The sequence below is a fragment of the Eubalaena glacialis genome, chromosome X (genome assembly GCF_028564815.1).
Source record: "Eubalaena glacialis isolate mEubGla1 chromosome X, mEubGla1.1.hap2.+ XY, whole genome shotgun sequence".
NCBI lineage: Eukaryota > Metazoa > Chordata > Mammalia > Artiodactyla > Balaenidae > Eubalaena > Eubalaena glacialis.
This window is the reverse complement of record NC_083736.1, coordinates 42,677,149-42,693,234: the sequence shown is the minus strand read 5'-3', so window position 1 is coordinate 42,693,234 and position 16,086 is coordinate 42,677,149. Positions and strand designations below refer to the sequence as shown.

At 44.3% G+C, this 16,086-nt stretch overlaps 1 protein-coding gene across 4 annotated transcripts in view; it reads left to right on the top strand.

Moving 5' to 3' along the window:
* The window catches only part of SLC9A7 (solute carrier family 9 member A7), a 142,357-nt gene that overhangs the window by 109,587 nt on the left and 16,684 nt on the right, over positions 1-16,086 (top strand). For all 4 annotated transcript variants that reach the window (XR_009698899.1, XM_061178270.1, XM_061178269.1 and 1 more), the window contains 2 exons: positions 6,303-6,366; positions 15,585-15,667. Coding sequence is in view for 3 of the 4 variants with exons in the window: in XM_061178270.1 (XP_061034253.1) it covers positions 6,303-6,366; positions 15,585-15,667 (147 nt within the window). In the remaining variant the exon portion in view is untranslated. The remainder of the gene's footprint in view (positions 1-6,302; positions 6,367-15,584; positions 15,668-16,086) is intronic.

Sequence of the window (16,086 nt, the reverse complement as noted above, 5' to 3'; positions counted from 1 at the left end):
TGGACAGTGTGTGGCACCAAAGCTGGAGTTGGCGAGTCTCTCCGTGTACAGCTGAGCTCAGTGTTAAGAGCAGCCCATTTTCAGAGCCACAAACGCTTTCCCCACCAAATTCTGCTTGTGATCTAGTAAACAAGGCTTTTAACTCATAAAGAGAACTTGAATTTTGTATTTCAGCCATGACTGGGGTATGGTTTATACCATTTTAATTAAGCACCAATGCTGTTTTACTTCTTAAGTATGAATTTGTGTACTTGTACCTTATCATGGTGAATCAGAAGATACAAAAACCAGATTTTTCTTTAAATCAGAAGATATTGAAAGACTCTTCTAATGCAATTTGTTTCTCAGTGTCCATCCAAGTTTATGATTTGATTATGCCTAAGGGTGGTGATTTTGGGCTATCAGAGTAAAGACTTTAGTGTTTCTTCTTTCCTTTCCGTATCTTTAACTGGCATGCTTTCTTCCTGATCTGATTCTGGGTGCTGGTAGATAAATCAAACACAAAACAGGCTTGAACTCTGTTCTTCTCATTGTGAAAGTGTTTTACTCTCTGAGGACAGTGGTAAAAGCAGCAGTACCTGTCATGGGGCATGAATCTTGGGCTATTGCCAGGCCCCAATGTAAACTGTAATGACATGCATACAACTAATTGAAGCATTTAAGTTCCCTGGATTCACACTTTTTTCTACTGTTTAAAGTACACACACACATACTCTCTCACACACACACACACACACAAATTCATTTTCAGAGACCTGACTGTAACTACCAGTTAAGTAGCAGGGGAAATCCTTTCCTTTGAAATATCCAAGCTTCAAGAAGGAAGGTCCCTCAGGCAAAGTGCAAGTTATTACACTTGGGACATGAGGGAATTCGGATTCTGATCTGTTTGTTGTTCAAGGTTTTATATGAACGTGTGTGTCTCATATTCCCCAAATTATTTAGGACCTCAGCCATTCCAGTTAAAAAATAAAAACCTGTTGATTAAATCTAGCTTCTAAAATTTCTGAGATTTTATGGCATTTTATATGGTGGTTAATCAGAATGTACATACTATATCAAAAGGGAAATGATTCATTTTTTGTATTCATTCCAGAATGAGCACATCAGTGTGATAGCTTTATTTTCTCATTTGGTATGGGATTACCACATTTGTCTTATTCTTAATGAAAGTAAGGATAATTCAATTCATTCTGGAAGAAAAGACTGTTGTATGTGCTTAGATGAGCTCAACCCTGATGTATCAGGGGAGTGCTAAAATATGATGTAATAAAACAGCACAAAAGTTTTAGATTTATATAGTGGCCTAGATCAAAAGCGTTATAACAGGTCAGGAGGGAAATATATATTGTGGACAGTTTCCTGAAACCAGGAATTTCAGAAAGTTAACGAACCCTAAGTCTTCTGAAGCACTGTACTTAAAATACTGTACCTGGTCTTTCTTGCTGCCCAGCACACCACCACACGCCCTGCCCCAAGGGTGAGGCCCTTTGTAGGGGTCCATTATCATCCTTGGGGATTGGTCCAAGAGGCCCTCAACCCTGCCAGAAAAGTAATCATTCAATTGTCCTGAAGCAAACAGCCTTGAATGGGGAAAGAAATCGCAGAACACGGTCTGTGTCGCAAGTCCCCTGGTCTGTTTTCTTTTGGCATTTAAAACCCGGTAGCAAGCTGGGAAGCAGGTTTACTTTCTCCTATTCAGCACTTATGTCAGTAGCAGGTACCTCCGAGACCCTCCAAGGGGCCCTCCCAAGTCACTCCACCTGTGGGAGGGCCCCAGAGGTCTTTGGAGGCTCTGAGTGGGCCAGGAGTTGGGCTGCATCTCAGGCAGGTAGTTGGTAGCAAGTGGCTGCAGCAAGGATCAGAACTGCCATGGCAGAGGGAGGGAAAAGCAAGGAATGGGGGCTCTGGGTAGGCCTGTGCTCAGAACTGCAGGTTTCCAGGGGATGTGCACAACCAGATCTGAGGATGGCTGTCTTGGTTGGAATTTAGTTAACCATATGTTTCAGTTAACTAGCAGTTTTCTCCTTGCCCTTCACTTTTAGGAGGAAAACCTCAACAGAATATTCTAAGATTTATCTGGGATTAAAAAACCCGTGTAATTACTAGACTCTGTATCTACCTATTTACCTATTATAGCACCCTATGTCCATGAATCTTTACAATTTGTGATTTTTCAGACCCTGGAGTAATATGAGGATCCCGAATCATCATTATTAATAAATTAGATTAAATTATAGAGACAGGAAATTGTACTCACGTATTTGTGAAACATTTTCACCAAAGATATAATTAAATATTGTTTTTAAGTTGTGAAAAATTTTAAATCTGTAAAAAAAAATCTGAAAGAATAGAGCAATGAATATCCAAGTTCTAACCTGGATGCGCCAATTGTTAACATTTTGTCATACATTTTTGGGTCATTTTCTGTCTCTCTCTCTCTCAACCATTTCCGAGTACCTCAGAGTACGTTATAGACATCATGACTTTCTACCCCTAAATACTTCAGCATGTATCCCCTAGGAATCTAGTCTTCTACATAATCACAGTATATTTATCACACCTGAGAAAGTAACATGAATTTTATACACACACACAGGATCCAGGATCCAATCAAAGTTTCCTTTGGTTGTCATCTTTTTTTTTTTTTTTTAATTCAGGCCTGTGGTGGCTCCATTCCCCTCCTACTGCTCCTTGCCACTGTGTGCTCTGACTGACCTGGTTGTCACCTCTTTAGTCTCTTTTAATCTAGAACAGTCCTCCCCTCCTCCTTTTTGTCTCTTATGATATTGAGGGTTTTTTTTTTTTAAGGAGTCAGGATTTTCAGGATAATTGTCTTGCATAATGCCCTACAAAGTGGATTTTTTAAATTTGTTTTCCTCTTGAGTAGAGATAGATAATCATTTTTGGGGGGGGCCAAAAATAATGTAAAAGTGATGTTATGCTTTCTTGTTGCATCATATCAGGTGGTGCATGTTGTCAGGCTGTCCTTTTATTAGTGATGTTAAATTTGATCACTTTAGACGCCAGGTCTCTCCATAAAAGCACTGTTTTCCCTTTGTAACTAAAAAGTTACCTGTAGAGTGATCCTTTAACATCATATGAATAGTCAGATTCCCAACAACCTTTTACCCACTGGTAAAATTGTCTCAAAACAATTATTACACTGTGAGGGGCAAGTGGTGATTTTCTAATCCTATCATTCCTTTCATGTTTATGACAATTATCTGTATAGAAGAGCTTTCAGCGGGTTTTCAATCTTATTTTCTATACCGAGGAAGTGAGAAATCTCTCCATTGTCTAAGTAATCAGTTCAAGCAAATTTTTACTTAATATCTGTGGGACTACAGAGTTGCGTCTCCGCAGGATCCCAGCAGGAATCTTGGGTATTATCACTGAGAAGGCAGAAGGAAGCAGATAGTTGTCAATTTTTTTGGCAGAGAAAAAAGTGATGCTAGACATGGCTGGAATTAGTACTTTCTAGAATCTGCACTGTGCAATTTGGTAGCCACTAGACACATGTGGCTGTTTAAATTAATTAAAATGAAATAAAACTTAAAATGCAGTTCCTCAGTCATATTAACTACATTTCAAGTGCACAGTGGCCACATGTGGCTGGTGGCTACCACATTGGACAGCGCAGATCTAGAATACTGCCATCACTGCGGAAAGTTCTGTTGGATGATGTACATCTAGAATCACTCTCAAGTTCCCCCAAGCAAAATGTCGAACCAGTTTGGGATGAGGTTAGGGTGGCCCTGATTTTGTGAGTTTATCAGGTTGTTCCAATGTTTCACACTCCGTTGTTTGAATTCTGGCCTGGCCATGTGGGTCCAGGATAGTAGATGAATTCCTCTTATGTTTCCAGGACTTGAATGAAAATAGTCAAAACCTAGTCTTTATAAGCAGTTCTTGTTAAACAGAATTTATTTTAATTCTTGTTAAACAATTTTTTTTTCTCCTAGCAGAGGTTAGTTGAAAGAATAGAGGGGGCTAGACTTCATTTGGAAGCTTTTATTATGTTTGGCTTTATTTTCTTCATTGTAGGACAAGGCACACTTAAGCCTTTTCTCTTACCCATAGGATTCCTATTTCACCTGGGCTGATAAAATCCATTTGTTTTATCTTTACTGCGTGGAAGCCACTTACAAAGGCAATACACCTGTTTCAAAATTCACAGTAGAGAAAGGAGAGACTGTCCGTGGCAGGTATGAACTGCTGTGCTCTTCGCCATCCTGCCCGCCGTGCCCTTCAGATCACATCATCTCGTTGCTCCTGCCCCACAATAGCCTCTCTGTGGTTAGGCAGAAGGCTGCCGTGTCACCAGACGTTCCAGTAGGCTGTTCGGGAGACAGACTGGTAACCAGTGCTCTGCCCCTCTCTCTGAGGCTTTACTGGGGAGCTCATCTATGCAAATTAGTCTGCCACGAAGTGGCTCCATGCGGCTGTAGAATCCACAGAACAAGACCTAACGTTGGATTCCTAGCTGTTGGTCTTACAGATCTGACACCATATAGAGGACATTTCTCTATGGAACGTACATTAGAGACTCTCAAAACAGGTGAGAGTTAAAGATCAACAGCTAGGAATTCAGTGTGACCTCTCCTCTACCACTTCAGTACGTTAGACACTTTGGGAGCACTGAGGCTCTCGTGTGACCTCTGTGGGTAGTCCTGGGGCCCCAGAATATTTCATTTCCAAAAAAATCTATGTGAGGTTTGTTGCTCAGAAGTCCCTGGATAATGTCCAGCTGTGAGGTCAAGCCTCCGAAACCCCTGCCAGAAATTGACCTCTAGACACAGCAAAGTCAATCTAATTCACTACAAAGATTCCATCAAACCTCAGGCCTGTGGGGAGGAAATCTGGTGCCAGGTACACTATAGGTTTTAACAAAGTGCTCAGAACAGGGCCTGGCTTGGTAGGCATTCAGTAAATATTTGCTGAATGCATGAATTCATCTCGTGGTTTTTAAACTTTGCCTTCAGCAAAATATGGGGTGACTGTTCCCTTTCCTTCTGTATCTCCTCACCCCCATCCAGGGGGCATGCACCTTGGCTTAGTGCTCGGCAAGCCTGGAGTAAAACAGAGTAGAGGCTGCCAGTATGTCTGTGTTGTCTTCTATTCCTCCTTTCCATTAGTCTCTTTTCTCAGGATATATCCTGGGCATCACAGGTGGAGAAGCGGGAGGGAGAGGAGGAAAAATAAGGCACACGTGGGGCTTTGCACATCCACTGTCTGCTCATCGGAGTCAGCGCCCTGGTGCCAGACAGCAAATAACACACGTGGTCAAGGCCATTCAGCACCTCTCTTCAAGCTCAAATCAGACCTGCTGAAAGCTGTGTTTTCTATTTGGCTTTTATGATAACAGCCACTCTTTGCAATATCGGAGGGAACAAGGAAAGTAGAGAATTTTCCTGGCATCTTTGTCTCCTCCTCCACTGCCCCATGTCATCAGTGCCACAGTTCTCTGCCTTAGAATGAGGAAGGTTCAAGGATAAAGAATTAACAGATACATAGGGCAACAGTTGGTATGTTGCTAAGCCAAGTCAGCTTACCCTAGTGCTTTCATGGAATTCGTTATAAGTGGGTTGTGCCACCTTGCTTTTTCTTTCTGTCTTCAGTTGCTGATCTCAAACGTGTGAGTTCTCAGGTCATCTGTGCTGCAGGAGGATGCGGGGCCACCAGGATAGAAAGTTAATGATATGCATGCTGAAATATTTAGGGGAAGTGTACGGATGTCTTCGACTTTATTTGAATTCATCCAAAAAATAAGGTGGATGATAGAGAGAGGGCTAGGTATGTAATAAAGAAAATACAGCAAAATGTTAATGGTAGAATCTAGGTGAGGGGTATACAGGTGTTCACTATAAATTCATTCAAAACTTACCTGGATATATGAAAAATTCCATAACAAAAGGTTAGGAAATAAAAGCAGGTCAGAGGGAAGTAAGGAAGCAGCAGAGGGGAAGAGGCCTGGGGCGGCAGGACCCACCTTTTGCTACCTGGGACCATCTGGTGCAGGAAGGCAGGCGGACATTTTGCCCGCTGGTGCCGTTCCCCAGAGGTCTTGCTTAAGGTGTCAGCACACAGGTTGATTGCCCGGCCTACCCCTGGGATCTGATGTGGTGTATGACCTCTTTCGCACGACTTTTGCATGACAGCCTTCCCCTTCTTTTAGCTAACCACTCCTTCCACCTCGGGAAGATGGTCAGCCTCTTGGCTACTTTCAGCCAGCCTGGCCGCTATGGTCCAAGCTAATACTCTCTGTTTTTCTCCTTGTCTTTCTCTCTGATGACTTATAGAGTTGGTGTTGATCCAGATCAAGACCCACCACCCAACAATGACAGCTTCCAAGTCTTACAAGGGGTAAGTCACAAGAGATGCTTCTTCCCAGGGAGGTGTTATTTAAAATAGCTAAAATTTATTGAACGTTTACTACACGCCAAGCAGTTTACGTGGATTCCCTCATTGTGGTCTTGACAACAACCTTATGAAGTAGGAACTGTTATCCCCAGTTTACAGATTAGAAGCTGAAGTTTGAGAGTTGAAGTGAGTTATCTAAGGTCAGAGAATTAGAAAATGATGGAGGCAGGATTTGACTTCAAAGTCCCTGTTCTTAAACAACATATTAAGGGGCCCAAAAGTGTGTTTAAGCTGACTCCCTACCTTCCAAGAATGGATATGTGGATACATTGGTGATTGGCTCACGGTAACTGGTTCTGGGAAGGAGAGGGATGTGATCAACTCTCCAGCCCAGGGAATCTGAGCAAGAGAGGAGGGACACCGGGTGACGGCGCGGCAGTAGCAGAGCAGCAGCCCTCAGCCCCATAGGCGATGAAGGTCACAGCAAGGCTAACGGTTAAGGTTTGGGCAGGATCGTGGTGGCAGTGACAGCCTGGAGTGGAAGCTGTAGAAGCAGGTGAGGGCAAGAGCGCTATGGCCGCATCTCGTGTGACAGTAGGGAAGAGTTCCTGCTGCCACAGAGAATCCTGATGGAGACCGGGGTGGGGCGGGGGTGGGGTGGTGGGGGAAGAGGTGTGTGCTGGTCCTTGGTTTTGCCATCTGCTCCGGTCACTCTTGCAGCATAATGCACTGCCCCAAACATAGGAAGGAAAGTGAACAACAATTTCGTATCCACATGCATTCTCTAGGTTTGGAAAGGGCATAGTCGGGACAGCTTGCCTTTGCTCCATGAAGAAACCTGGGGGTAACTCAACAGCTGGGAGCTGGATCATCCAAAGGCTCATTCGCTCATATGTCTGGCGCCTGGGCTGGGAGGACTCAGACTAGGACCGGCGAGGCGACTAGAATGCCTGTGATGGCTTCTCCATGGCCTCAGGGTATGGGACTTCTTATGTGATGGCTCAGGCTTCCAAAAGCCCGTGTCCCAGCAAGCAGGGTGGAGACTATGTGGCCCTTTCTGGCCTAACCTTGGGAGTCACACAGCATCACTTCCGTGACTTTCTCTTGGTTACAACAAGTTGCTAGGGCCAGCCCAGATTCAGCGGGAGGAGATAGAGACCATCGCCTCTGGATGGGAGGAGCATAAGCGAAGTGGCAGCCCTGTTCTAAAGCTGCTGTATCAGCCCTGTTGTGAGGCTGGTGGGCTCATTCTGCCTCCAGGTTTTGCTCCTTCCCCAGACCAGCATTTCCTGGGCAGGCAAGGTGGGGGAAGGGAAACTCACAATAAGAGCAGAGATTTGTTTCCAAAATGTTATTATTTGGCCTTGGGAGTGAAGAACTGTTTTGTTCAGCATAGAATACCCAGTGCTGAGCACAGTGCCTGGTCCATGGGGGGCCTGATCGGTATTTGATGGGAAGATGGGGGAGCGAGAGCAGCACAGGGCATGGGAAGCTTCACTGACTACGTGCATGTGTTGTCCGCAAAGCCATGTCGAGTGTTTCTTTTTCTTTCAGTCAGCTTTGCATCACACTCATCATTGCACTTAATCCCAAATCCAGTCTGCATGTCTTAGATTCCCTAGGGTCTTCTTTTTTTTTTTTTTTAAACATCTTTATTGGAGTATAATTGCTTTACAATGGTGTGTTAGTTTCTGCTTTATAACAAAGTGAATCAGCTATACATATACATATATCCCCATATCTCCTCCCTCTTGCATCTCCCTCCCACCCTCCCTATCCCACCCCTCTAGGTGGTCACAGAGCACCGAGCTGATCTCCCTGTGCTATGCACCTGTTACCCACTAGCTATCTATTTTACATTTGGTAGTGTATATATGTCCATGCCACTCTCTCACCCTGTCCCATCTTACCCCTCCCCCTCCCCATATCCTCAAGTCCATTCTCTAGTAGGTCTGTGTCTTTATTCCCGTCTTGCCACTAGGTTCTTCATGACTTTTTTTTTTTCCCTTAGATTCCATATATATGTGTTAGCATACTGTATTTGTTTTTCTCTTTCTGACTTACTTCACTCTGTATGACAGACTCTAACTCCATCCACCTCACTACAGATACCTCCATTTCATTTCTTTTTATGGCTGAGTAATATTCCATTGTATATATGTGCCACATCTTCTTTATCCATTCATCCGATGATGGACACTTAGGTTGCTTCCATGTCCGGGCTATTGTAAATAGAGCTGCAATGAACATTTTGGTACATGACTCTTTTTGAATTATGGTTTTCTCAGGGTATATGCCCAGTAGGGGGATTGCTGGGTCGTATGGTAGTTCTATTTTTAGTTTTTTAAGGAACCTCCATACTGTTCTCCATAGTGGCTGTATCAATTTACATTCCCACCAACAGTGCAAGAGGGTTCCCTTTTCTCCACACCCTCTCCAGCATTTATTGTTTCTAGATTTTTTGATGATGGCCATTCTGACCGGTGTGAGATGATATCTCATTGTAGTTTTGATTTGCATTTCTCTAATGATTAATGGTGTTGAGCATTCTTTCATGTGTCTGTTGGCAATCTGTATATCTTCTTTGGAGAAATGTCTATTTAGGTCTTCTGCCCCTAGGATCTTCTAAATGACTCCAGCTACCAAATCAGATTTAACACATCTCGCAAAATGTGGTGCCGTGTGGGGCCCAGGGGTGCCACCACAGCTTTCTGTGAGGGTGGTCACAGCCTGATGAGCCATTCTTGGGTTGATGCCCCTTAAGGGACACAAAGCCATGACCTCTGAAAGTTCTAGGCATTTTGGGAAGAGCTTTCAGTGAGCTTCACTTGGAGATTTGGTGCCCACTTTAATGGTGCTGCAGAAGACCTTTGCGACTATATTAGAATTGGCTGTTGTGCCAGTTGGGAACATGCGGTTTCAATGAGAAGCTCTTTTTGAAAAGTTGCTATTTGACTTGAGCTTTGATTAAGGACTTTAGAAAACAGGGGTTCAGGAACTGTGCACCTGGCAGCCAATTTAGAGTCTGACAGTTTGGGTTCCCTCATACTGGGATCTGAGGAAAGCTGGGTGAAATTCATGATGGACATCCTCATTTCACCGAAGGGAAAATAATGGCTCTGGTAGGATACACATCCTCCATAGACCTGTGGCCAGACAAGTTAATTTTGTAAGAAAAACAGGTCACTGCCAGGTGGATATTGAGGGTTTGGGGCAATTTCATCTTGACAGTTCCAAGTTGGTCAACACCACCCCGCCCCCAGCCATTTTGCTGTGATAGCTAAGGTAGCGCCCCCAGCCTCAGGCAGGGTGAACATTGGAAACCGCCCTTTGGGCCAATTTTGACCAGGCGGGTGGCAGCCACTTCCGTTGCACTCCCAGTGGCGCCCCTTTGGCCGGCCCTGGTCAGGAGCTGTGTCACACCTTCCCTTTAACCGCCCTCCTTCCAAACCTCATACGCAGTCTTGCAGAGGGCCCTCAAAGGCAGTTCTGTTGGCATTTTGAAAGTCTTTCAAGATTGCTGTCAGACTGGAGAAAAAAAAGGCGAACTTCAAGTTCAGTTCTTCAGGACACCTTCTGAAAAATGACTCATGCCCTCATGCAGAAAGGGCCTCATTTCTCCAAGTCCTCCTGGCCTGACTTCTTGGTCCAGTAAGCCATTAACAACAGGGCTGGGAGCACTCAGTGGTCATGAGAAACCAGTAAAACAGAGAACTAAATGGACTTCTCAGTTTTGGGTGAAACCCTGGGTTCCTTGCAGCTTCCCCTGAAATGGATCCAGGTCACATGCTCAATGTTGTCATGAAACTGAAATCAGAGGTGGGGGAAGTCCAGATGTTTGTTCCCCATCTTGCTAAAAACAGACAAAGTGATATTTGATGGGAAAGCACAATTTATAAGGAGCACGATTTTCCTCACCGGTCCTAGAAGCCCAAGGTTATAAACAGAGTCATGGCTACAGAGCCACAGAATATTAGCTCATGTGGGCGAAGGAAGGGAGCTGTTGGCCAGAACTTTTGGCTCTATGTGAGGGAAGCATAAGAATATTGTGGATAGACTTCAGCTTCATGTCCCTGGCAAGTTTGACTCATTAGAACAAAACAAAACAAAAAACTCAGCTGCTTTGTTTCTGCGGAGGTCTTGGTGACTTTGCAACCAAAACAAAAACAAGCCCAGCTGGAGGCAAGCTGCCTGGGCCTGGGGGTGGCCTCCCAACCCATTCAAGGGGGGATTTTTCATGCCAGATGCAGCTGAGATTTATGTTGGCCGGACATGCAGACACATCATTCACTTCCTTCCCCAAGTTTACAGAAGCGTGCTCATTGATGAGGCCGCTTTGGAGTAGCTAGGAACACGAATCTGAATGTATCCCGCCTCTGCCATCTCAGCAGGACAAGGTCACAAGCAGGATATTAGTGGAATGTGGGGGAAGGGAAACCACTGTGCTTGTGGGGGGTGTGTGTGTGTGTGTCTGTGTGTGTGTACCTGAAAACTGCAGAAACTCAGCTGTTTATAGTTGCATTCACATATACCTTTCTGGGCAAGTTGGATTTGTTTGTTCCTTGGTCCTCCCCCAGTTTCCTTGCAGGCTAAAATCTGACATCCAGTCCCTTAAATCTTTAACTTCAAACAGTTGCTGAAGTGCCTTTCCTCAGATTACTACTCTCTGACTGCCTTCCCCACCACACTTTTTTGTTTCTCTGATTGCCTCCCTTGGCCCCTGATTTCCCTTTCTGCTATTCTTTTTTTTTTTTTTGTCTTAGAAGTTCAAAATTAACATTAATTTATTCATTCATTTGACAAATATTTATGGAGCATCTGTTATATTTCAGACATTCTTGCAGGCTCTGGGAATACATTTGCAAACACAACAGATGAATCTCTGTCCTTAAGGGCTTGGTGACAACGTGATGAAGGATAAAGGTGGAGAGTGGCAGAGGCGAGATGGTGGAGGGCCTTGTCTGCTTCTCCAAGAGGGACTGTGAACCTCCCCCTGCTGTTCCAAGTGTCCCCGTGGACAGCAGCCTGGGCATCACCAGAGAGCTCGTTAGAAATGCAGACTCTCAGGCCCCACCTGAACCCACAGAATCAGAATGTTCACTTTAACAGGGTGCCCAGGAGGGTTGTGTGCACTTTACAATTTGAGAAGCCCTGGTGGAGGCAGTGTGGAGCTCTTAATTCCCTGTTTTTAAACCCTGTGTTACCCCCTTCTGAGAAATCTTGGCCCCATCATCCCAGGGACATGAGAAAGACCCAAATCGGGTTGCATCAATTATGTACTCTTTTGCTCTGCATAGTTTCATATCGTTGCTCTAACAAATTGCCACAAACTCAGTGGCTTAAAACAACACAGTCTTATAGTTCTGTAGGTCAGAAGTCTGGTGGGCTCTATTGGTTTCTCTCTTTTAGGTCTCTTAAGGCCAAAATCAAGGTGTCAGTGGGGTTGGGCTCTGGGGGAGAAGCCACTTCCAGGCTCCTTCAGGTTGTTGGTAGAATTCCCTTCCATGTGCTTGTAGGACTGAGGTCCTGTTTCCTTGCTGGCCATTGGCCGGGAGTCAAGCTCAGGTCCTAGAAGCACCCGTGTTTCCTGGCTCTTGGCCCCCTCCACTTCCAACTATGAAAACTTCATGCTCGGAATCTCTCCTGCCTCTTCTCCCACCGCATCTCTCTGACTCTCTTGCCCCCCTTGTCTACTTCTCAGGGCCCATGTGATTATACTGGGCCTACCTGGAAAACCTTAAGTCCACCCACAAAGCCCCTTTTGCCGTGTAACGTTAACAGACTCAGGCTCCAGGGATTAGGATGTAGAAATCTTTGGGGAGCAGGGGCAGTATTCTGCTCTATCTCTGAAAAAAAAATAAGCTGTTCTCATTATTGTAATGACCTTAACATAAAAAATACATCTCTTAACAATAAGAATGGAATGAAATATAACTCTACCCAGAAATCATTATTCATTAGTTCTAGAAAAATTATTTCAAAATAGGACCTTTTGCCACTCCCCAGGTCTTTAATCTGCTTTCTTTTTCTTCACCCCGTATGTATCTGTCTGTCGTCTCCCCCTCTGGAAATGTGCTCCTCAAGTGGCAGATGCTGGGTCTCATTCCTCTTTGTGTTTCCAGCACCCAGCATGGTACCTGGCACACAGTAGGTGCTTAATGAATGCAGGAGAAATAGCCATTCATTGTTTGATGCTCAAAAATTGGTGATAAGCAGAGCTAGTGGTATTTATTTTCCTGAAGGGGCTTCTCTATTAACAATTTCAGTAAAATGTTTTAAAATCCCTTGTGTAACTCATAAGGACAGAGAGCAGAATGGTGGTTACCAGGAGCTGGGGGATGGGGGAGGGGGAGATTTGGGGAGATGTTTAAGGGTACAAACTTGCAACTAGTAGATAAACAAGTTCTGGAGAGCTAATGTACAGCATAGTGAATGTAGTCAACAATACTATATTATAAACTATCAAGTTGCTAAGAGACTAGATCTTAATTGTGCTCACCACAAAATAGAAATGGTAATTATGTGACAGGATAGAGGCATTAGCTAACCTACGGTGGTAATCAAACTGCGATATATAAACATATCAAACCAACACTGGTGTACACCTTAAACATGCAATGTTATATGTCGATTATGTCTCAATTTAAACTTGCCCAGAGTCACACAGCAGGGCAAAGGCACAGTCAGGAGTAGAGCTAGGACTTGGACCCAGGTAGTCTGTTGAGAAAGCCTGTGATGGTTACACCTACACCTCTTGGAGCACTCCATTGCCTTTGAAACATTTCTCAGAGATGCCAACCTTGTGCACAGCCTTGAAAGATGAATAGGGATCAGCCAGGTAGGTGTTGTGGGTGGGAGAAGGTGAGAGTATGCAAGGGTGTTCTGGATTCTAGAAGCAGCCTGAACTAAAGACATGGGGGTGTGAACCGTCCTGGTGGGGATGGAGGTTTTGAGGAGGACGTGGTGGGAGAGCCAAGTCCCCGCTTTTTCTCTGGGCAGCCCAGGCAGGCGGCCCACCTATCGTAGGATCACCTGCACCCACACCGACCCCTGCTTGGAGCCCGCAGGAAGGGCTGGCCGGCTTGTGAATGGTAGCCGCCCAAATCATGCTAGGAAGCAGTTGTTGGTTGTCTTCCGGGTCAGCTTAAAAAAATCAGTCCTGTTCCACAGACCCTCCCCGATTTCCCCAAAGCCTCTATATGTGGATTTATCCAAGTTCTTCCTGTACATAATCATGCTTCTGGCCCCATCTCTTAGAATAAGAAGTTATTTAACACCCCCGTTACAGATTTGCACTTTTTATTTGCCCTGAATTTGTAACCTTTCAGGGTTGGCTCTTAGTATCTTACATTTCCAAGGTCGCTTTATCTTATTTGTGGACTGCAGGCATATCTCTTTGTAGCCTGAGAAGACCTTTTCTTAATTTGCCTTCAAAAAAAAGCCTTTCCCTTGCTTTACTCATTTTCATTGTCCCTCTTGGGGCTTATATAGGTCAGTCTCCTGTAGCTTCCTTAAGGTGAGATGGCAAGAACTTAAGTGTTGCAGGTGATGAGAATGCACTGTGATTTGATAATGCAGAGGTTAGGATGACAGAATAGGGGTTTGCCATTTTTATTGTTATTTTAGTGGAAGAGCAGACAAAAGTGACTTTGGGGAACTTGTCTTATGCCCAATGGTTTATAGCGTCTTTCCAGAAGATGTTTATCATCTTGCTAGTTTTTTCTTTAGTAAGATTCTACAGACACTTAGAACCAAGAGCTTAGAGCCTATCACTTTATAAAGAAGCACCTAATTTTTTTCGTGAAACGGTCATCTCTCAAAAAAGTCATCTACCACTTCTCCACTCAATCGTGTGGCATTTCGAAATCTCCCTAGAGTTGTCATTGGGCTAGCAATTAATTACCCGAAGGAATGATTGTTATCTGCAAATAGAGACATTTCTGTGCCCCCTTTTCCCTACGTGATTTATTAAAATGTGAAATAAAGTTGGTCTCTGGGGTCTCTCCTTTTTATTTCCTCATCCACAGAAGGGCCCATTTAACTAAGCCATTTGCATATATGTCACTAAACATTCCTCAAATACCATGGGGGACTCTGTTTTTAAAAGTCATCTTTGCCGTTGGAAATATTAGGAATTTAAATAGTGCTTGCTAACTTCCCTCCCTATGCTTGTCTGTATCTTACCTTCTCAGAGACTTCTGACTCCTTCTTGGCATCTCTACTACAGGTAGAATTTACACCCACTGAGATTTGGAACTACATACTTGTAATCGTTGACTCAACTTCTATTTCGTTCTTCTTGATTGCCCCTTACTTGTAGAGCTGCCTCTCCCTAGAACATTCAAGAGGAGGCTGATAAAAATGGCTGCGCTTCACAAGCAGCCTGTACTTTCAGAGCTTGTCATCCAGCAACGTAGAACCCCAGCAGTGCCCTCAGACTGCTGCCATCAGTCCACTTTTTAATATTAATTGTGCTGCTTATCCTACTTGCACAGAACAGATTTCCTAAACCACAAATGAATGTTTGATTGTGCCAGTTACTTTGAAAATGAAATGATGGGGATGTTTGAGTTGGAAAGGCATGAGAGGAGTAGTAAAGGAACGTACTACTTGAGGGCAGAGAAAATAACAGAGATGCTGATTCTGGCTCCCTTTCCCCTGCCCACCACCCCCCCCCCGCCCCCCGCCGCTTCCTAAAGCTGGGAGGGCAAGTTCCTAACTGCCTGGAACACAATGCAGGTGCCTGGGTAAGGGCCACAAAGAACCCTTGGCTGGTTTGTCAGGAAACTCAACCAAGCGTGATTTCCCCAGGCCAGCTGTGGGGGACCTGGAAAGTTGGTTTTACAGACGCTTTCTTTAATCTTCTCTATAAATCAATTTTGGCCTGTTAGGATCTAGACTACTTTAGGGTAATTAACCTGCTAAAAGGCACTCTGAGGAAAATTACAGTAAAAATGCCAAAAGAAATTTTGTACTACATTGAGTTGGTCTACCCTCAGACATAACCAAGCCTGTTTCTTTGGGGATTGATTTGTCTGCCTTTTGGATTTATTTGATTTCTTTTAAAATATTACCTCCTGATAAATCTTTGAAATTTTGATGATACAGGATGTTTGACTCTGAGCTCAAAATCTCTAAAGGTTATGGTTAAAAGGGAAGCTTTTCCCCCTATTTCAATCCCTTTTCTGCACCTAAGTATCTTTCTTCTTGTTTGTTCCTAGGATGGTCCAGATACTGCCAGAGGAAACCGGACAAAGCAGGAGAGTGCATGGCTATTCAGGCTGTGGTACAGCTTTGACCACAAGTATCCTTTTAAGAGGATTCCCTGTATTTGTGAAGCATCAATGATGAAATCCTCTTGTTGAGTTGTCAGTGAATGACTTCTGATGACCAAGGAAAGATGTGTGCTTGCTGCTACAGGTGTAGTCAGTCCTCTCTTGGGACACATGCAATGATCATTCAACCACAGGCAGTCATAACGAGCATCTTTCTGGCCAAGAGGAATGTTTGCACATCATTAGGGTAGCCAGTCCACAGCCTGGTAGACTCACGTGGCTCTTCAGAGCTTTGTGTCCAAGGGAAATATGCCTGTGTAGGTGAATTAGTTAAAATTCCACTTGAACCATGCTGTGGTCAGGAAGGGAAGTGGAAGTTGGCCAGTTAATCCATGTGGAGAGGATGATTCCTATTGGCTGAACCGAGTCTGGCCAAGTCTGATCCTGG